The following is a 23,609-nucleotide window of genomic DNA, read 5'->3' on the forward strand; positions in this document are numbered from 1 at the left end:
TCTTATGAAATAGGTTATTGAATAATAGGATTTTGGAGATGGAATTGGCCAGAGAGTACTTTAGTCCATTTTACATTAAAAAATTGAGTCTAAAGAAATTTAAGCTGCTTTCCCAAGGTATTCCTGAAGCATGAGCTACCTCTCCTAACTCCAAGTCTGCCTGATCTTTTAATTATGTCTTATATTTGTTCCTTAAAGGAAAAATGACTGTAAGATTCACTAAATTAAACATTTTTACATCATGCATTTAAAAAAAAATTAAGATTTCTAAAAAAAATGTTAGTAGCTACTGAAATGATTCATAAAACATGAATATAAAGTAGGATGGGTTTGTAAAATAATTTTAGAATTTCAAAGAAAGAAAAATGCTTCCCAGCATACTGCCTATTAGGAAAACATGTAACTTTTGGAAAGCAGCTTTCAGAATTGACTTGGGTTGAGAGAAGTACACAGAAAAGACAATCAAAATAACAGTAAATTAAATTACTTTTAAATTTTAATTAAAACACTGAAGTAACAAATAGGAAAACACATTTGCTGGAACAACTTTAGGTGCTCTAACAAGGCAGGAAGTCTGCTTGAACTTACAGTTGAGAGACTCTGAAAGCGATGTCGTGGGTCATTTATTTGGTTTATAAATTTTATAAAAGTGAGTTTATGTTGATTTGGTTATGTTTACATGTTTTTTCTCTACAGATTCATTGGGGGAAGTTGATTTCTAAGATTAACGCTTTTCCCGTTTTTATAAGACTTTCTAGATCAAAGCAATGATTTAATAGATTTAGGGCTTTTCCCTTACTTGTCTCCAATGTTGACTCCATTCCTTGGCAATGCTTGGTAGAGAGTAAGATTGACAATGTGCTAAGGTCTTTTCCTGTTTAACAATTGTGTGATTCTTTGACTTTCTGGTGAGAAACCACAACTCCATTTCCAGTTTTGAGTTGTCCAAGTACATCTGATTTACATACATATACTTTTATTTTATTTTATTTTATTTTTAAATGTATTTATTTTATTTTTGGCTGCGTTGGGTCTTCATTGCTGTGCGCAGGCTTTCTCTAGTTGTGGTGAGCAGGGGCTACTCTTCATTGCGGTGGGTGGGCTTCTCACTATGGTGGCTTCTCTTTGTTGTAGAGCGTGGGCTCTAGGTGCACGGGCTTCAGTAGTTGTGGCATGAGGGCTCAATAGTTGTGGCTCATGGGCTCTAGAGCACAGGCTCAGTACTTGTTGCCCATGGGCTTAGTTGCTCCGCAGCATGTGGGATCTTCCTGGACCAGGGCTCGAACCCGTGTTCCCTGCATTGGCAGGCAGATTCTTAACCACTGCGCCACCATGGAAGCCCTACATATAATTTTAACCTATGTATGTAGTTCTCTTTTTGTGGCATATTTCTTTAACCCATTATCATAATTGTCTTTCTTCCTCCCTCTTCCCTCTCCTCTTCCCCACTTCCTCCTCTTCCCTCCTCCCTCCTCCTCACTTCTCATCCTTCCCACCCTTACCTCTAGTAATCCAGGGAAATAAAAGATTACATCAGCTAGAGCATGAATAATTAATAGTGGAGTCAGTAGTAATTATAGTTTGAGAAACCCTTGCAAATAGTCTCTGAGGGAGCACTATATACTATTTACATGCTACCAAGTTTATATAACTTGGTTTTTAATGAGTTATTATGATATTATGTTGTATAAATATCACCAGAGTAAAATAAGTTTGATAACTTTACTTTTTGAAGTCAGATAATTTTTATCTTGTATTAGTTTAATAAAGATGGTTTTATTAAAACATTTAGGTTTACTAATAGAAGATTCCTTTTGCCCTTATTTAATATAATATTTACTTTCAGGAAATACAGTGGGTATTAAATTAAAAGTGATTTATCAATCTTTATCCTGTCAACAATCTTTCCAAGGCTTTAAATCCATCCAGATATTTTCTTATTGTAGGGACTTAATCATTCCTTTTCTTTTCTTCCCCAAGGTCTCTTGGATTCTATCAGTTGTTGTTTTAAAGGCTTTAGAGTGAAAGTCCAAATCTGTTTGATGTGACACTATCTCAGTAGGGAAAATGTATCCAAGAGCTTTAGGAACTGTCTAATCGTGTTTCTCATTTGTTACTCTGTAGCAGCTTTCAAATTATAAGGCCATGTTGAAGTTCATTTTGTCCCAAAGGCATGTCAGCTTCTGTAAGCATTCTCTAATTGGTTCTGATCCATGAGAGAGAGCCAAGGAGCAGCCCCTTGGAATTTCTTGCACATTTTCACATAACCTTACTGTCTATACACCTATGTAATTTCAAATACCTTGTAAAAACTGAAAAGAATATATATCTTTTATATAATCAGCTTACCTACATATATTTTGATAATATTCAGGCAACTACACTTGTTTTGATTCAGAGGTATCCTATCGAAATGTATCATCTTAATTTGGCATTTGGATGGTTATAAAACTATTCAAATAGTTATAAAACTATTTCTAAGATAATTATTTGATTTAATTATTGTATTCTTATTGTCTTGGTTGTTCCCCTTTATTTTTAGCAGCTTTATTGAAATATAGCTCATATACCATATAATTTACCCATTTAAACTATACAATTCAATGGTTTTAGTATCTTCACAGGTGCAAACATCACCACAGTCTAATTTTAGAACATTTTCATTCTCCCATTATCAGTCACTCCACATCCTTCCTGTTTAGCCCCAGGCAACCATTAATTTACTATCTGTCTTTGGGGATTTGCCTCTTCTGGACAGTTCATTTAAATGAAACCATACAATATATGTGGCCTTTTGTGCCTGGCTTCTCTCACTTAAAGTTTCAAGGTTCATCCATGTCATAGCATATATCAATATTTTGTTCCTTTTAATTGCCAAATAATATTCCATTGTATTGATATATACCACATTTTATTTTTCTGTTCACTGCTTAGACATTGGGTTGTTTCTACTCTTTGACTATTATAAATAATGCTGCTATGAACATTATTATGCAAGTTTTGTGTGGACGTATGTTTCCATTTCTCTTGGGTATGTACCTAGGAATGGAACTTGCTAGGTCATATGATAACTCTTTTTGACATTTTGAGGAACTGCCAAACTCTTTTCCAATGTGACTGTACCAGTTTACATTCCCACCAGCAATGTATGAGGGTTCTAATTTTTCCACATCTTTGCCATCACTTGTTATCGTCTTTGTTTTTTATTATAGCCATCCTAGTGGGTGTGAATTGGTATCACATTCTGGTTTCGATTTGCATGTCCTTGACGGCTAATGATGCTGAAAATCTTTTCATGTGCTTATTGGCCATTTGTATATCGTCTTTGGAGAAATGTCTAATCAGACCCTTTGCCCATTTTTAAATTGGGCTATTTATCTTTTTATTATTGAGTTGTAAGGGTTCTTTATATATTTCTGGATACAAATCCTTATCAGATGTATGATTTACAAATATTTTCTCCCATTCTGTGGATTGTCTTATCACTTTGTTGATGGTATTGTTTAGAGCACATTTAAAAAGGAAGTTTTAACGAAGTTCAGTGTATTTTTCTTCTTTTGCTGCTTGTGCTTTTGGAGCTGTATCTGAGAAGACTTTGCCTAACACAAGGTCATGAAGATTTACTCCTATGTGCCCCCCTCATTTAAATAACTATAGCTCTTTGGGTCAGAATGCTTTCAGAATAAAATTAACTTTTGAATAAGAAACATTTTTCATTTTAAGCAGTTTTCATTAGAGATCATTCATTAAGGAAAGCAACAGTGAATAATTTTTTGTTACTCCTTTCATTTTCTGTGAAAAACAAGTGAAGTGGCACCAAGTGTTTGCCTAGAATTGACAGTTGTGTTTTGTTAATTACTACGCTTATGTGTGTTGTTGAGATAAAAAAAAGATAGTATTGCTAGTCACTTACTGTGGTTTTTACAATAGCTTTGATCAGTGTGGCTGAAGTCAGTTTTTAGAAATATCAGAAAAATTAGTGAATGTAGAACTGTAGATGCTATGCTAGTTCATAGGAAAACCAGGCTCAAACTCAAGTTGCCCTAAGTAGATAGCCCATGACCCCTTCCCTCACATCATCATGTATTATATATGTCTAAGGATAAGCACTAGCTACTAAATGCTCTGACATTTAGCAAAATTCATAGTCTCTCATTCATTATTTCAAAGTAACACCTTACTTGATTTCCTGAATTAGGTAAATAAAAGGGTTTGTTGACCCCATGTAATTTCTGTACAATTCACAAAATGAAGTTGTAGGAACAATTTTATTTCGTTCACAGCCATAAATAACCAAATATAAGGCACATTTTCTAAAGGCTTATACATTTTAAATCCAAAATATGACGTGATCTTATATGTAGAAAATCCTAAGGAATACACACAGACACACACATACACAAATACTAGAACTAATAAGAGTTCAACAAAATCACTAGGTATAAAAGCAATATAAAAATCAATTGTATTTCCATATCTTAGTAATGAGTAATTCAAATATGAAGTTAAGAAAATAGTTTCATTCACAATAGCATCAAAAAGAATAAAATACTTAGGAATAAATTTAACAAAAGAAGTGTAAGGGCTTCCCTGGTGGTGCAGTGGTTGGGAGTCCGCCTGCTGACGCAGGGGACACGGGTTCGTGCCCTGGTCCGGGAGGATCCCACATGCTGCGGAGCGGCTGGGCCCATGAGCCATGGCCGCTGAGCCTGCGCGTCCGGAGCCTGTGCTCTGCAACGGGAGAGGCCACAACAGTGAGAGGCCCGCGTACTGCAAAAAAAAAAAAAAAAAAGAAAAGTATAAGACTTGTACACTGAAAACTATAAAACATTGCTAAAAAAAATTAAAAAAGATCTGAATAAATGAAGAGACATTCCATGTTCACAGATTGGAAGATTCAATATTGTTAAAATGGCAATTCAATATTGTGAAAACCATCTACATATTCAATACAATTCCTGTCAAAATCCCAGCTGGCTTTTTTCCCCCCAGAAGTTGAGAAGCTGATCCTAAAATTCATATGGAAATGCAAAGGACTCAGACTAGCCAAAACAATCTTGAAAAAGAAAGACTTACACTGCCCAACTTCAAAATTTATTATAAAGCTACAGGAATCAAGATAGTGTGGTACTTGCTTACAGAAAGACATATATATCAATGTAGTAATTGAATTGAAAATCTGAAATAGACCCTTTTATGGTCAGTTGATTTTTCACAAAGGTGCCAAGGCAATTTAATGTTAAAAGGATAGTCTTTTCAGCAAACTGTACTAGGATAATTATTATATCCTCAGACAAAAATATTAATTTGGACCCATGTCTCATACCATATACCAGAATTAACTAAAAATGGATAATAGGTCTAAATATAAGAATTAAGACTATAAAACTCTTAGAAGAAAACATAGAAGTAAATCTTTTTAACCTTGGATTAGGCATTGATTTCTTAGAAGTGACGCTTAAAGCACAAGTAATAAAAGAAAACATTGATAAATTAGGTTTCATCAAAATGAAAAACTTGTATGCTTCAGAAGACATCACTGAGAAAATGAAAAGACAAGCTGCAGACTTGGAAAAATTACTTGCAAATCATATATTCAAGCAAGGACTTGTATTCAAAATATATAAAGAGCTCTTACAACTCAATAATAAGAGGACAACCCAACTAAAAAATGGGTAAAAGATCTGAATAGACATTTCACCAACAAATGATCAATCAGCACATGAAAAGATGTTCAACATCATTAGTGATGATAGAAATGCAAATCAAAACCATAATGAGATATTACTTTACAGCCACAAGAATGTAACTATAAACGGGCACGAGGTTTCTTTTGAGATGATGAAAATGTTCTAAAATTAGATTGTGGTGATGGTTGCACAGCTCTGTAAATTTACTAAAAATACATGGATTTTAAAATGAGTGAATTTTTGGTATGTAAATTATATCTCAATAATGTTGTTAAAAAAATCTTAAACCCAGAACTTGACAAGTAAACAAAATCTTAATTAACTAATATACTAATATTTCTTTCATGCTGGATAATACAACTGATTATTAATCATGATATACATCCTGATCTAGAAGTTTATAGTCAAAACTCAAGTATATTTCTTGATGAAGGATAGTGAAGCTCAGTGGATTTCTAGTGTCATTAGAGTTCTTGATTAATAAGTTGGCAGTCTATCACCAGCTTAGAACTGTTAGAATTGGAGTAAGGCTGTCTGCATGGTACAGTGGATGTGATCTCCGCTATCCCGCTGGTAGACCTGGTCACCAACAGCAGTTAAGTTCATCACAAGCTCTTCACTTCATTTTCAAATTCCAGGAACACAAGACATGAATTCTTGTCAAGCTTTCATTGATTACTTACTTTGGTATGTATTTTGCTTTGTATTTCAATAGAGTAAAAAAGCCATAAAGAACATCCTACAAAAATGCACCTATTTACCAGCTCTCGAGCCATTTCTGTATGATGCTCCTCCCAATATTCTGAAGTATGTGGTTGGACAGTTCAGTAAGGTAAGACATGCTCTCTTAGCCTAGAAGTGGGGGAAGAAAATTGAAATGGGGTATTAACTTGTTGCTTCTGCTGGGTCAATGTTTTCTTCTGTAAGATGGGGGCAGGGTTTTACTACTTAACTTTCACCTATCATATTGACACGGAAGGTAAAATAGGTTAATAAAATTAACATAAGCTAATAAAATTCACACATAACTAATTCACACTTTCTTCTTCCTCACATTTTCCTCACAGCCTCTGTACTGTCTTTTTTATGTTCTTGGAGAGTAAAGAGTCAACATATAAAAACCTCATAGCGCAGATAATTTATACTGAGAAGTAACTTTTGGTAATTTTCCCAGTGTCTGTTAGTTTCACTCATCTGGGAACACTGCGAAGATCTTATAAAGAAAAGGTAAAAGGTCTCTGAGTCACTGAAATATTTTTTGCAACGTGCATGCACTTTACCGGAGATGCTTTGAGACAGTCACTTGGAGTGTATTGACTTATTCTGTGAACAGTTTTAACAAACGTGGCTGTCATATTTCTTAGACCACTGCAGATTCAAGGTAGTAAGGTAGAAAGGTCAAGCTGCTGGAAGGGGCTCAGCCAGTGGGACTGACTGCTGAAAGCAGAGGCTGAGAGAGAGTGAGTGCGTTCTCACAGCTGTGGATGGCCAGGAGGGGGACCCTAAACTATCAACTGTGTTCAGGAGGTTGGGTTTAAGAAAACAGGGTTGTTGGAATTAGTATCCCACTGTGGCCGTGAGCCCAGGCTCTGGAGCTGGGGTGCCTGGATTCCCCATTTACCAGCAGCAATGCCTTTAGCAAGTCTTGACCTCTCTAAACCTTAGTGTGATTACCCATAAATGGGGTTAATAAAAGAACCTATTTATAGGGTCATTGTAAAGGTTAATGAGATGTTATATATAAAGAGTTTAGCTTAGGGCTTCCCTGGTGGCGCAGTGGTTGAGAGTCCACCTGCCGATGCAGGGGACACGGGGTCGTGCCCCGGTCCAGGAAGATCCCACATGCCGCAGAGCGGCTGGGCCCGTGAGCCATGGCTGCTGAGCCTGCGCGTCCGGAGCCTGTGCTCCGCAACGGGAGAGGCCACAACAGTGAGAGGCCCGCGTACCGCAAAAAAAAAAAAAAAAAAAATTATGTGGCAAGTGCACAGATAGAATTCCATGAGAGAAGAAAAGTACCCAACTCATCCTGCGAAAAGAGAATAGGGCTATCCCAGAGAAAGTTTCTTAAAGGAGGTGACGTCTGAGCTGAGTCTTAAAACATAAGCAAGAATGGGAATTTCCTGATGGTCCTGTTTCCACTGCAGGGGGGACTGGTTCGACCCCTGGTTGGGGAACTAAGATACTGCATGCCACGTGGCGTGGCCAAAAAAAAAAAAAAAAAGATAAGCAAGAGTGAGCCAAGTAATGGGGGAGGTGTGTGGAGGGTGGAAGGGTATTCTAGGAAGAGGAAACAGCATAGGCAAAGGCAAGAAATGGTTTGGACACACCCTTTGAGATTATTGAAATAAAATTTAGCATAGAGCTTGGTAGGGAAGGACGCTGGAGAGGTGTTTAGGACCTGAGTCACAGAAGGCCCTCTGTGCCTTGTTAAGGAGCTTGGAGAGACCTTCAGTTTGTATAAGAGAAGAACAGATACTGCTTTACCTTGTATGTATATGAGTGGCTCTCCATTATCTTTGCTCCTGTTCATTGCCTTTATTCCATCTCCACAACATAAAAAGTTAAGAAATTTCTAAAAAGGCTGCATTTTACTTCCAATGATCAGCAAATTTAGGCTCATTATGTTGCAGGTATATTGGACATAAATTCTCTTATGCATTTCCTCAGATATATTATTGCTTTTCAGTAGTAAAAATCCAACTTGGAAAAGAAAAGCTGACATTTTTATGTGCTTCACTTTTCAAGGTGCTGCCGCATGATAGCAAAGCTCGACGACTTTTTGTAACAAGTGGTGGACTTAAAAGGATTCAAGAGATAAAAGCAGAACCTGGATCTCTCCTTCAAGAATACATCAACAGTATTAACAACTGTTACCCAGAAGAAATAGTAAGGTGGGAAAAATGGACTTTGAGAAGGTCAAAGTTATAATGTAGTTTTTCAGTTCTCAAACCTAGATTTTATATCTACTGTGTCAAAATGTGGACTTTGAAATAGCACATAAGACCAGTGTATACTTCTACTTCTCTCTTGATCTCTTTTATCCCTCAAATTAAATTATGTTCTGAGTGACACATACATTTCCACATCAAACTGGAATGCCATTTGAGATATTTCTGTACTAATTTAATACATGCTTTACTAAAGAGTACCCAAATACAGAGTTCAAAGTAAATTAACAATCTTTAATATGAACCTGATTTAGAAAGAGTCTGATTTTCATAGTTCCCTGCATATTATTTCTCTGCCTTAAGCTCCATTCATATTGGTGAGAGTATTACAAATAAGAAAGAGATGTTGCATGGCAAAAAGAAAGTTACTATCTATGTTTGAAAAAATTAAATAAATTATATTTTTTATGAAATGCAGATGCTTCATAGTAATGTAGCAGGAAGTTTTTCTCAAGATTAATTTTTTTAATGAGGTTGGTTTCAGGGCATTAAACCTAAACCTCAGTCCCTGTAAGCCTAAAAGAGAACTCTACCACTAAATCCCAAATAAATAAAAACAAAGTTACCAAGTACAGATAGAATTATTAAGCAACTGAATCTTGAAAAATGTCCACAAAACATGCAGAATTAAAGGCTATATTTATCTATATTTTTCTAATACTACGCTCATTTCTTATTTTCTCTTAATATTAGAGATTACAAATTCCAATTTTTAAAATTTGTTATAATTTATATGTTATGTAAACTATTCTTCCTATTTATTTTTCTTCAATTTATTTATTTTTTAAACTTTTTATTTTTTATTGGCATATAGTTGATTAACAGTGTTGTGATAGTTTCAGGTGTACAGCAAAGTGATTCAGTTATACATATACATGTATCTATTCTTCTTCAAATTCTTTTCCCATTTAGGTTGTTACATAATATTAAGCAGAGTTCCCTGTGCTATACAGTAGGTCCTTGTTGGTTATCCATTTTAAATACAGCAGTGTTTACATGTCAGTCACAAACTCCCTAACTATCCCTTCCCCTCACCCTTCCCCCCGGTAACCATAAGTTCATTCTCTAAGTCTGTGAGTCTGTTTCTGTTTTGTAAATAAGTTCATTTGTATCATTTCTTCTTAGATTCCACATATAAGTGATATCATACGATATTTCTCTTTCTCTGTCTGACTTAACTTCACTCAGTATGACAATCTCTAGCTCGGTCCATGTTGCTGCAAATGGCATTATTTCATTCTTTTTAATGGCTGAGTAATCGTCCATTGTATTTATGTACCACATCTTCTTTATCCATTCCTCTGTTGATGGACATTTAGGTTGCTTCCATGTCTTGGCTGTTGTAAACAGTGCTGCAGTGAACACTGGGGTGCATATATCCTTTTGGAGCATGTTTTTCTCTGGATATATGGTCAGGAGTGGGATTGCTGGGTCATATGGTAGTTCTATTTTTAGTTTTTTAAGGAACTTCCAGACTGTTCTCCATAGTGGCTGTACCAATTTACATTCCCACCAATGGTGTAAGAGGGTTCCCTTTTCTCCACACCCTCTACAGCATATATTGTTTGTGGATTTTTTGATGATAGCCACTCTGACTGGTGTGAGGTGATGTCTCATTGTAGTTTTGATTTGCATTTCTCTCATAATTAGTGATGTTGAACATCTTTTCATGTGCTTCTTGGCTATCTGTATGTCATCTCTGGAGAAATGTCTATTTAGGTCTTCCACCCATTTTTTGACTGGGGTTGTTTGTTTTGATGATATTAAGCCACATGAGCTGTTTATAAGTTTTGGAGACTAATCCTTTGTCGGTCACATCATTTGCAAATACTTTCTCCCAATCTGTGGGTTGTCTTTTCATTTTGTTTATGGTTTCCTTTGATGTGCAAAAGCTTTTGAGTTTAATTAGGTCCCACTTGTTTATTTTTGTTTTTATTTCCATTACTCTGGGAGTATTCTTCCTATTTAATATCAGTGGTTTTTAATACATATGGTAACATTGATTTTAAAAGCACGAAAATAATTTTAAGATTGAAATTTGTTTTATATTCACATATACTCTGCCGGTAAATTCTTTCCAGAGGTGTACAAATTCATTCACTTTGGGGAGGTTTATGAGAACTTCTTGACCAAAAGAGTTCCAATAAATTAGCTTTGAAAGTATTAATATATATAAAATACATCAAAGGAGTAGTATATCATAACATGTATATATACTATGTATAATATATAAATAAAATAACATACCAAAAAGGTTGTATAACATATAAATATGTGTGAACCCACTAAATGAAGGAAATATGAAAACCTTTTATGAAGAAAATAAAGTTAATTTTTGTGCATGGAATGTATGTCCCTTCAGGAAGAATGCTATTTTACATAAGTTTAAAATAACTTTCTATGCAATTTTCTAACATAAACAGAATTATAGAAAAATGGAAGAAGTGAACTAACTGGTCCCCCAAATGGAGTGACCTATTAGAATTGACCAATGGTAAGGTGCTTTCTTGAATAGAAGTCTTCTTTCCACTAATTTCTAGGATTAGTTTACAGGGCACCAGGGGAAATAAAAAACTCTGTCGTGTTAGAATTTGATCTGGTTCTTTGTCAAAATACCATTGTAAAATTTCCACTTCTCATATTCTGGGATCTGGCTAATTATCATGAAGAATTTTGGTTAGCTGGCTAACTTTTTCAAGTTTCTTACATATATTTTTTTAAAGCATTGGGCTCTATAGAACTTAGAGGAGTTTTATAGAAATCTCTGAAAATTTGCCTTCCTATGAAAGCAGACAAATATAATCTCAAAATTGTTTAACTTTTGCTGTCATAATTCTCAAAAATGACTTGGTGACTATTTTAGAATTATTCTTTGTAAGACAGATTATCAGTGGATACATTCTCTCAGCTGTTTTCAGCCTAAACATTTATTTCAGTTGCCTTCTGATTTTAGTAATCTTTAAAAATGTTTAATAAAGGTGGTTGGTATGATGAGAGGGAAGGCGCCCAGGACAAGATGTTAGAAGACATAAGTTCTAATCCCGGGCCACTCCACAGCTGTTGTCTTCTGGATCTCTGCCTAAACCGGGGGGCAAGGCATGCATACAGTCTTCCGTTCAGCCCATTTCTGGTGTGATAACAGGTATTGCAGTAACCTAAATTCTACATGGGTCTAGGATGAGTTAACTCCCCTATATTCTTAAAGGCCAGGAAGAAGTAGGGTGATAGCCAGAGGAAAGGCATTTCCAGTTCTTTTTTGGAGGTTCATTTTGGTTCTTTCATGAGGAGTATGGCTAAAAGCTCGGACTTAGGTATCAAACAGATCTAAGTTCCTATCTCAGTCCAAACGACTTGCTAACTGTGACTTTGAAGATATTACTTAACCCTCTTAACCAGTTTTCTCATGTGTAAAATGTGAATAATTACCTACTTCACAGAGTTGCTATTAGGATTAAGTGAGAGGCTATTAGGATTAGCCACAGGGTTCACAGATAGGAAGAATTCAATTCAGTAAATATCTGTTATTGTCCTCAGTGGGCACCCCTCTTCTTGTTCTTTTTCTTTTTTTTAAAGTTGAAATACAGTTGATTTACAACGTTGTGTTAGTTTCTGGTGTACAGCAAAGTGATTCATATATATATATGTATATTCAGATATATTCATATATTCTTTTTCATATTCTTTTCCATTATGGTTTATTACAGGATATTGAATATAGTTCCCTGTGCTATACAGTAGGACCTTGTTGTTTATCTATTTCATATTTAGTAGTTTGTGTCTGCTAATCTCGAACTCTGAATTTATCCCTTCCCCATCCCCTGCCCCCACTGGTAACCATAAGTTTGTTTTCTATGTCTGTGAGTCTGTTTCTGTTTTGTAAATAAGTTCATTTGTATCATATTTTAGATTCCACATGTAAGTGATATCATATGGTATTTGTCTTTCCCTTTCTGGCTTACTTCACTTAGTATGATAATCTCTAGGTCCATCCATGTTGCTGCAAATGGCATCATTTCATTCTTTTATATGGTTGAGTAGTATTCCATTGTGTGTGTGTGTGTGTGTGTGTGTGTGTGTGTGTGTGTGTATACACTAAATATTTATCTGTTCATCTGTCAATGGACATTTAGGTTGCTTCCATGTCTTGGCTACTGAAAATAGTGCTTCTATGAATATTGGGGTGTATGTATGTTTTCAGATTATAGTTTTGTCTGGATATATGCCCAGGAGTGTTATTGCTGGATCGTATGGTAGCTCTATTTTTAGGTTTTAAGGAACCTCCATGCTGTTTTCCACAGTGGCTGCACCAATTTACATTCCCATCAACAATGTAGGAGGATTTTTTCTCCACACTCTCTCCAGCATTTGTTATTTGTAGACTTTTTAATGATGGCCATTCTGACCAGTATGAGGTGATATCTCATTGTAGTTTTTATTTGCATTTCTCTAATAATTAGCAATGTTGAACATCTTTTCATGTGCCTGTCGGACATCTGTGTGTCATCTTTGGAGAAATGTCTACTGAGGTGTTCTGCCCATTTTTTGATTGGTTTTTTTGTTATTGAGTTATATGAGCTATTTGTATATTTTGGAAATTAAGCCCTTGTTGGTCGCATCGTTTGCAAATATTTTCCCCCAGTCCATAGACTTTTCATTTTGTGTACGGTTTCTTTTGCTTACAGAACCTTATAAGTTTGATTAGGTCCCATTTGTTTATTGTTGCTTTTATTTCTGTTGCCTTGGGAGACTGGCCTTAGAAAACATTGCTACAATTTATGTCAGAAAATGTTTTGCCTATGTTCTCTTCTAGGAGTTTTATGGTGCCATGTCTTATATTTAAGTCTTTGAGCCATTTCCAGTTTATTTTTATGTATGATATGAGGGAGTGTTCTAACTTTATTGATTTACATGTGGCTGTCCAGCTTTCCCAACACCAAGGAAACAGATATTCAGGTACAGGAGGGTCCCAAACAAGATAAACCCAAACATACCTACACTAAGGCATATTATTCTTGTTCTTTTTTCTATCCATGTTAAGTCACATTATTAGCTAGATCAAATTTAACATTATAATAAAAATGGAGAAACTTATGTAGCAGCACATGGCCACTTATTTTTTCACTATTTGTTTTGATGATAAATGCATAGCAAGCAAATATTTGTTTCATTTTTGCAAGTATAAAAGACATAAATAAAGATTGTTCTGATTAGATTTAAATTGCTTTTAATTGCTAAGGTAGGGATTCCAAACTTTTTCCTGATGAGAAGCTACTTTTGAATTCCTTAGCGACCAAAGGACAGACAGAAAAAGCAAGAAGAGCTACAATCCTGCAGCCTGTGGAACAAAAATCACATTCACAGAAAAATAGACAAGATGAAAAATCAGAGGGCTATGTACCAGATGAAGGAACAAGATAAAACCCCAGAAAAACAACTAAATGAAGTGGAGATAGGCAATCTTCCAGAAAAAGAATTCAGAATAATGATAGTGAAGATGATCCAGGACCTCGGAAAAAGAACGGAAGCAAAGATCGAGAAGATGCAATAAATGTTTAACAAAGACCTAGAAGAATTACAGAACAAACAAACAGAGATAAACAATACAATAACTGAAATTAAAACTACACTGGAAGGAATCAATAACAGAATAACTGAGGCAGAAGAACGGATAAGTGACCTGGAAGACAGAATGGTGGAATTCACTGCTGTGGAACAGAATAAAGAGAAAAGAATGAAAAGAAATGAAGATAGCCTAAGAAACCTCTGGGACAACATTAAATGCAACAACATTCGCATTATAGGGGTCTCAGAAGGAGAAGAGAGAGAGAAAGGACCAGAGAAAATATTTGAAGAGACTATAGTCGAAAATTTCCCTAACATGGGAAAGGAAATAGCCACCCAAGTCCAGGAAGTGCAGAGAGTCCCATACAGGATACACCCAAGGAGAAACACGCCAAGACACATAGTAATCAAATTGGCAAAAATTAAAGACAAAGAAAAATTATTGAAAGCAGCAAAGGAAAAATGACAACATACAAGGGAACTCCCATAAGATTAACGGCTGATTTCTAGCAGAAACTCTACAAGCCAGAAGGGAGTGGCATGATATACTTAAAGTGATGAAAGGGAAGAACCTACAACCAAGATTACTCTACCCAGCAAGGATCTCATTCAGATTCAATGGAGAAATCAAAAGCTTTACAGACAAGCAAAAGCTAAGAGAATTCAGCACCAGCAAACCAGCTCTACAACAAATGCTAAAGGAATTTCTCTAAGTGGAAAACACAAGGGAAGAAAAGGACCTACAAAAACAAACCCAAAACAATTAAGAAAATGGTCATAGGAACATACACATTGATAATTACCCTAAATGTGAATGGATTAAATGCTCCAACCAAAAGACACAGGCTCGCTGAATGGATACAAAAACAAGACCCATATATATGCTGCCTACAAGAGACCCACTTCAGACCTAGGGACACATTCAGACTGAAAGTGAGGGGATGGAAAAAGATATTCCACGCAAACGGAAATCGAAAGAAAGCTGGAGTAGCAATACTCATATCAGATAAAATAGACTTTAAAATAAAGAATGTTATAAGAGACAAAGAAGGACACTACATAGTGATCAAGGGATCAATCTAAGAAGAAGATATAACAATTATAAATATATATGCACGCAACGTAGGAGCACCTCAGTCCATAAGGCAACTGCTAACAGCTCTAAAAGAGGAAGTCAACAGTAACACAATAATAGTGGGGGACTTTAACACCTCACTTTCACCAATGGACAGATCATCCAAAATGAAAATAAATAAGGAAACAGAAGCTTTAAATGACACAATAGACCAGATAGATTTAATTGATACTTATAGGACATTCCATCCAAAAACAACAGATTACCCTTTCTTCTCAAGTGCGCACGGAACATTCTCCACGATAGATCACATCTTGGGTCACAAATCAAGCCTCAGTAAATTTAAGAAAATTGAAATCATATCAGGCGTCTTTTCTGACCACAACTCTATGAGATTAGAAATGCATTACAGGGAAAAAAACGTAAAAAACACAAACACATGGAGGCTAAACAATATATTACTAAATAACCAAGAGATCACTGAAGAAATCAAAGAGGAAATCAAAAAATACCTAGAGACAAATGACTATGAAAACATGATGATCCCAAACCCATGGGATGCAGCAAAAGCAGTTCTAAGAAGGAAGATTATAGCTATACAAGCCTACCTCAAGAAACAAGAAAACTCTCAAATAAACAATCTAACCTTACACCTAAAGCAATTAGAGAAAGAAGAACAAAAAAACCCCAAAGTTAGCAGAAGGAAAGAAATCATAAAGATCAGAGCAGAAATAAATGAAATAGAAACAAAGAAAAAGATAGCAAAGATCAATAAAACTAAAAGCTGGTTCTTTGAGAAGATAAACAAAATTGATAAACCATTAGCCAGACTCACCAAGAAAAAGAGGGAGAGGACTCAAATCAATAAAATTGGAAGTGAAAAAGGAGAAGTTACAACAGACACTGCGGAAATATAAAGCATCCTAAGAGACTACGGCAAGCAACTCTATGCCAATAAAATGGACAACCTGGAAGAAATGGACAAATTCTTAGAAAGGTATAACCTTCCAAGACTGAACCAGGAAGAAATAGAAAATATGAACAGACCAATCACAAGTAATGAAATTGAAACTGTGATTAAAAATCTTCCAACAGTGCTTCCCTGGTGGCGCAGTGGTTGAGAGTCTGCCTGCCAATGCAGGGGACACAGGTACATGCCCCGGTCTGGGAGAATCCCACATGCCGCCAAGCAGCTGGGCCCGTGAGCCATGGCCACTGAACCTGCGCGTCCGGAGCCTGTGCTCCGCAACGGGAGAGGCTGCGACAGAGAGAGGCCCGTGTACCGCAAACAAATAAATAAATAAATAATTTTCCCACAAACAAAGTCCAGGACCAGATGGTTTCACAGGTGAATTCTATCAAACATTCAGAGAAGAGCTAACACCCATCTTTCTCAAACTCTTCCAAAAAATTGCAGAGGAAGGAACACTCCCAAACTCATTCTATATGAGGCCACCATGACCCTGATACCAAAACCAGACAAAGATACTACAAAAAAAGAAAATTACAGACCAATATTACTGATGAATATAGATGCAAAAATCCTCAACAAAATACTAGCAAACAGAATCCAACAACACATTAAAAGTATCATACACCATGATCAAATGGGATTTATCCCAGGGATGCAAGCATTCTTCAATGTATGCAAATCAATCAATGTGATACACCATATTGACAAATTGAAGAATAAAAACCATATGATCGGGGCTTCCCTGGTGGCGCAGTGGTTGAGAGTCCGCCTTCCGATGCAGGGGACACGGGTTTGTGCCCCGGTCCGGGAAGATCCCACATGCCGCGGAGCGGCTGGGCCCATGAGCCATGGCCGCTGAGCCTGCGCGTCCAGAGCCTGCGCTTCGCAACGGGAGAGGCTGCAACAGTGAGAGGCCGGCGTACCGCAAAAAAAAAAAAAAACAAAAACAAAAAACCATATGATCATCTCAATAGATGCAGAAAAAGCTTTTGACAAAATTCAACACCCATTTATGATAAAAACTCTCCAGAAACTGGGCATAGAGGGAACCTACCTCAACATCATAAAGGACATATATGAGAAACCCACCACAAACATCATTCTCAGTGGTGAAAAAATGAAAGCATTTCCTCTAAGATCAGGAGCAAGACAAGGATGTCAACTCTCACGACTGTTATTCAACATAGTTTTGGAAGTCCTAGCCACGGAAATCAGAGAAGAAAAAGAAATAAGAGGAATACAAATTGGAAAAGAAGAAGTAAAACTGTCACTGTTTGCAGATGACATGATACTATACATAGAGAATCCTAAAGATGCCACCAGAAAGCTACTAGAGCTAATCAATGAATTTGGTAAAGTTTCAGGATGCAAAATTAATGCACAGAAATCTCTTGCATTCCTATACACTAATGATGAAAAATCTGAAAGAGAAATTAAGGAAACACTCCCATTTACCATTGCAACAAAAAGAATAAAATACCTAGGAATAAACCTACCTAGGGAGACAAAAGACCTGTATGCAGAAAACTATGTCACTGATGAAAGAAATTAAAGATGATACAAACAGATGGAGAGATATACCATGTTCTTGGATTGGAAGAACAATATTGTGAAAATGACTATACTACCCACAGCAATCTACAGATTCTGTGCAATCCCTATCAAATTACCAATGGCATTTTTTACGGAACTAGAAGAAAAAAATCTTAAAATTTGTATGGAGACACAAAAGACCCCAAATAACCAAAGCAGTCTTGAGGGAAAACAACAGAGCTGGAGGAATCAGACTCCCTGACTTCAGACTATACTATAAAGCTACAGTAATCAAGACAATATGGCACTGGCACAAAAACAGAAACAGATCAACGGAACAAGATAGAAAGCCCAGAGATAAACCCACGCACCTATGGTCAACTAATCTATGACGAAGGAGGCAAGGATATACACTGGAGAAAAGACAGTCTCTTCAGTAAGTGGTGCTGGGAAAACTGGACAGCTACATGTAAAAGAATGAAATTAGAACACTCCCTAACACCATAAACAAAAATAAACTCAAAATGGATTTGAGACCTAAATGTAATACCGGACACTATAAAACTCTTAGAGGAAAACATAGGAAGAACACTCTTTGACATAAATCACAGCAAGATCTTTTTTGATCCACCTCCTAGAGTCATGGAAATAAAAACAAAAATAAGCAAATGGGACCTAATGAAACTTCAAAGCTTTTGCACAGCAAAGGATACCATAAACAAGATGAAAAGACAACCCTCAGAATGGGAGAAAATATTTGCAAATGAATCAATGGACAAAGGATTAATCTCCAAAATATATAAACAGCTCATGTAACTCAATATTAAAAAACCAAACAACCCAATCCAAAAATGGGCAGAAGACCTAAATAGACGTTTCTCCAAAGAAGACATACAGATGGCCAAGAAGCACATGAAAAACTGCTCAGCATAACTAATTATTAGAGAAATGCAAATCAAAACTACAATGAGGTATCACCTCACACCAGTTAGAATGGGCATCATCAGATAATCTACAAACAAGAAATGCTGGAGAGGGTGTGGAGAAAAGGGAACCCTCTTGAAGAATTGGTGGGAATGTAAATTGATACAGCCACTATGGAGAACAGTATGGAGGTTCCTTAAAAAACTAAAAATAGAATTACCATATGATCCAGCAATCCCACTACTGGGCATATACCCAGAGAAAACCATAATTCAAAAAGACACATGCACCCCAGTGTTCACTGCAGCACTATTTACAATAAGCAGGTCATGGAAGCAACCTAAATGCCCATCAACAGATGAATGGATAAAGAAGAAGTGGTATATATACACAATGAACTATTACTCAGCCATAAAAAGGAACGAAATTGCGTCATTTGTTGAGACGTGGATGGATCTAGAGACTATCATACAGAGTGAAGTTAAGTTAGAAGGAGAAAAACAACTATCGTATATTAATGCATATATGTGGAACCTAGAATAATGGTACAGGTAAACTGGTTTGCAGGGCAGAAATTGAGACATAGATGTAGAGAACAAACGTATGGACACCAAGCGGGGAAAGCGGCGGGGGGGTGGTGGTGGTGGTGTGATGAATTGGGCGATTGGGATTGACATGTATACACTGACGTGTTTTAAATTGATGACTAATAAGAACCTGCTGTATAAAAAAATAAAATTAAGGCTTCCCTGGTGGTGCAGCGGTTGAGAGTCCGCCTGCCGATGCCTGCCGATGCAGGGGACACAGGTTCGTGCCCCGGCCCAGGAAGATCCCACATGCCGCGGAGCGGCTGGGCCCATGAGCCATGGCTGCTGAGCTTGCACGTCCGGAGCCTGTGCTCCGCAACAGGAGAGGCCACAACAGTGAGAGGCCTGCGTACCGCAAAAATAAATAAATAAATAAAATTAAATAAAATTAAATTTTAAAAATTTTAAAAATATTAAAAATAAATCAAATAGAAAAAAAATCCCAGCAATTCCTAAGAATTTAGAAACAGAAGCCAATTTTACTATTTTCTTATTGTTTGTAAAAGTAATTATCTTAAATGACTTAAGAACACAATATTTTAAATATAACTCCATTTTTGGAGTACATTCTGAAGACAAACAAATGTACAAAGAATCAAAAAAAAAAGTCTACAGACAATGTATGCTAGAGCGGGTGTAGAGAAAAGGGAACCCTCGTGTACTGTTGGTGGGGATGTAAATTGGTGGAGCCACTATGGAAAACAGTATGAAGTTTCCTTAAATAAAAATAGACCAAAAAAAAAATCCAAAAGAATTCCTTAGCATCAGACAGATTCCAGCTGGAATGAGATTTCTGACAGTTAATGGGTAACTTGATGTACTTATTTATGGGTCCATACACTGAGATACATACGTGGTCTGCATGCATTTATGAGAAGTTAGGTAGTGATAAATGTACACCCTGCTGAGAGGGTGAGAAGTATAAGTCCTGAGCACATTTCCTTCCCCGTGGGGAATCCTGGAGATGTGGCATCGCTGAGGTCCCTGGAGAGACAGGTATACAGTGGCAACTAGCTTGGCAATTAGCCAGGTAAAACCTCAAGAATTATAGGTAGGTCCTAATTTATTTATTGGGGACCTTTATTTTAAAGCAATACTGTCCAACAGAAATATAATATTAGCCACATATGTCATTTAAAATTTTCTAGTAGCCACATTTTAAAAAGTAAAATGAAACAGGGTAAATAAATATTAATGATATATTTTTGTTAGCCCAATATATCTAAGCTTTATAATTTCAATTTGTAATCAGTATAAAAATTATCAATCAGCTATTTTACATTTTTTGTACTAAGTTCTTGAAATCTGGTGGGTATTTTATCACTTCTAGTGCATCTCAATTCAGATATTAAATTTCATTGGAAATACATGATCTGTATTTAGATTATATAAAGTTTACGGTTGAAAAAGTAGATTCACAAGTTGTTCCAAGCACACCTAAAATTTTTCTAATAACTAATTGAATATCAGTTATTAATATTTTTAATTAAACTTAAATATACAAATTCAGTTCCTCAGTCATGTTTCTAGGGCTCGAGAACTACATGTAGCTAGTGGCTACCATATGAAACAGCACAATTTTTAAAGTTTTGGTTTTTTCTAAATCCACTTTCTCCCATTTCTAAAAAAAGTACCTATCTCATGTCTAACACATTTATAAGACCCAGGGAGGTGAGGCCTGCTTAAAATTTGTGACTGACTCAGAGAGAAACAGTTGTAACTTCCTTGGTTTAGGAATACTTTGAAGAGACTCACTGTTGAGAGACAATTTTTTTCAAGGGTAGGAGGCCTTTGGTGGAGATACATTCTTTAAGGTAGCTCTTTATGTATGCATGTATCTGTTTATCTATGACTGCCTATAAGCACACTGTTGAGAAAACACAGTTTTATCCATGTTAACTTGACAAATTGTGGAAGAAATTAATGTAATATAAATTATGAGTTTTTAAGTCAAGCATCTGAGGATAAGTAAAGCTTATTAACAAAGGATAAAGCAAGTCTTGAATATTAGGTTTTATTTGGAGAAAACACCTTAGGAGGTTTAATTACTTTGAATGTTTTAGAAAATTTTAAATTATACTTACTAGATTTTTATCCATTTAGCATATTCTAGAATGTCTGACAAATTTTATTTGACATACTTTTATATGCATATAAATTCTTTTCATGGTATGTGAAGCATCTCACAATGCATTAATCAATATATATAATACTTTTATACTATATATTTTATAAAATGATAAATTTATACATGTAAATTTATAGTACTATAGATGCCCAAAACCAACGAAAAGGATTTATTTCCTAGGTTAGTATGATGAAGTATTTGTAAACTATTTATTAAATAGCTATTTAATGTGAATTATACTCCCAGAAATTTTTGTTTTTATGGGTAGCCAGATCTGATTAAAACATATGTTGAGCGCTTCCCTGGTGGCACAGTGGTTGAGAATCCGCCTGCCAATGCAGGGGACATGGGTTTGAGCTCTGGTCCAGGAAGATCCCACATGCCGCAGAGCAACTAAGCCCACGTGCCACAACTACTGAGCCCGCAAACCACAACTACTGAGCCCTTGTGCCACAACTGCTGAAGCCCGTGCACCTAGAGCCCGTGCTCCGCAACAAGAGAAGCCTCCACAATGAGAAACCCGTGAACCGAAATGAAGAGTAGCCTCCGCGCGCCGCAACTAGAGAAAGTTCGCGTGCAGCAACGAAGACCCAATGCAGCCAAAAATAAATTAATTAATTAATTTTGGAAAAACATACGTTGAGAATAATCTGTAGGGTAGTAAGAATGCGGAAGTTGATTAGTAATGATAGACTGTGTTGTCTAACTTACCAAAAACACCTATTAGCTACAATCATGAAAGCAACATCAGTCACTTGACATAATGAAAACAGAGTCTCTGTAATAAAATACGTTACTGGATCCAAGTTCCTGGCTTTGAAAATACACCTTTGCCATTGCATTGATATCCCTTAAATGTTTGCTGTTTATCTGGCAGTCTTGTGAGCTGTCGTTCTCTTCCTTGATCATCTCTACGCTCATGCACAAAGCATTCCTGGAGCATAACTGGTCAGTGTACTAGAGGTTTCACTCAGAGAATTATTTCAGATAAATATCTTATATTAAATCTTTTTTGCCTACTGTGCCGAATCTTTTCACAAAGATCTAATAGAAAATTTTCTTTTTCAGGTATTATTCCCCTGGATATTCAGATATACTTCTGCAGAGAGTGGACAGCTATCAACCATTTACCAACTGAGAAAAGTTACATTTTTATACTTGAACTCACAGCAGAGTAATTATGAATGATAGTTGTTAAAGCTCTTTCTAAATATTTGAACTAAATGCATTCTAGATTTATTCACTGTGAAAAACCTTTGGATATTTTCTAAATTTATGGAATACTTTAAAAATTAGTGGCTTGAATGTATGAGGAACTCTTCATGGTCATTTGCATAGGATATGCTCTAAAGGTAAATTTTTAAGACATTAAAGGATCTAAGGCATTAGTTATTGTTCCATTAAAGACCACACACACACATACACACACACACACACACACACACACACACACACACACACACACACACACACACACTCTTCCAACTAGATACAGATGAAAGATGGTGTTCAAAAACTCTTAATTATGGGCTTCCCTGGTGGCACAGTGGTTGAGAGTCCGCCTGTCGATGCAGGGGACACGGGTTCGTGCCCCGGTCCGGGAAGATCCCACATGCCGCGGAGTGGCTGGGCCCGTGAGCCATGGCCGCTGAGCTGCGCATCCGGAGCCTGTGCTCCGCAACGGGAGAGGCCACAACAGTGAGAGGCCCGCGTACCGCAAAGAAAAAACACCTCTTAATTATTTTGCCAATTCCTCACAGGCACAGGCAAGGAAGGCTGGCCTTGCAAATTCCACAGTAGGATATCCAAGGGAAGTACTAGCTGAAAGAGGACGCTGATGACGAAGTACAGGGCATTTGAAAAACATACTGATGCTGGTTACACAAATGTGTTAGCCGAACACATGGAATCTATCGATAACCTGCCAGGTTTTCCTAAAATTTAGGAAGTCTCCTCTTCATCCTAAGCTTCCTAAACCTCTTCTTACCCTACCTAAACTGTTCCTTACCTTTCTTGGGGCTGGACGGGGTAGAAGTCAATATTAAGCACTATACTATTGCAGGCATGCTTTCCATTTTCATTGAAAGGTTTCTTCTTAGTCTAGCCCTGCTCATGAATAAACAAGGAAGCAAACAAATAAAATGGGTCCTCAGCGTTCCCTTGTCCTAGCTTCACATTCCCAGGTTTCA

The 23,609-nt window shown here is 36.4% G+C and overlaps 1 protein-coding gene across 5 annotated transcripts in view; it reads left to right on the forward strand.

The window, feature by feature from the left end:
• Positions 1 to 22,839, forward strand: part of SPAG6 (sperm associated antigen 6) — a 73,389-nt gene extending 50,550 nt beyond the window's left edge. For 4 of the 5 annotated variants that reach the window (XM_079912825.1, XM_079912828.1, XM_079912827.1 and 1 more), the window contains 3 exons: positions 6,406 to 6,522; positions 8,436 to 8,581; positions 22,489 to 22,839. In XM_079912825.1, coding sequence (XP_079768951.1) covers positions 6,406 to 6,522; positions 8,436 to 8,581; positions 22,489 to 22,558 — 333 coding nt within the window. In that variant the 3' untranslated portion in view covers positions 22,559 to 22,839. The remainder of the gene's footprint in view (positions 1 to 6,405; positions 6,523 to 8,435; positions 8,582 to 22,488) is intronic. The other variant, XM_079912829.1, reaches the window with a different exon arrangement.
• Positions 22,840 to 23,609: the final 770 nt, after the last annotated feature.

Source organism: Stenella coeruleoalba (assembly GCF_951394435.1).
Source record: "Stenella coeruleoalba genome assembly, chromosome: 2".
Lineage (NCBI taxonomy): Eukaryota > Metazoa > Chordata > Mammalia > Artiodactyla > Delphinidae > Stenella > Stenella coeruleoalba.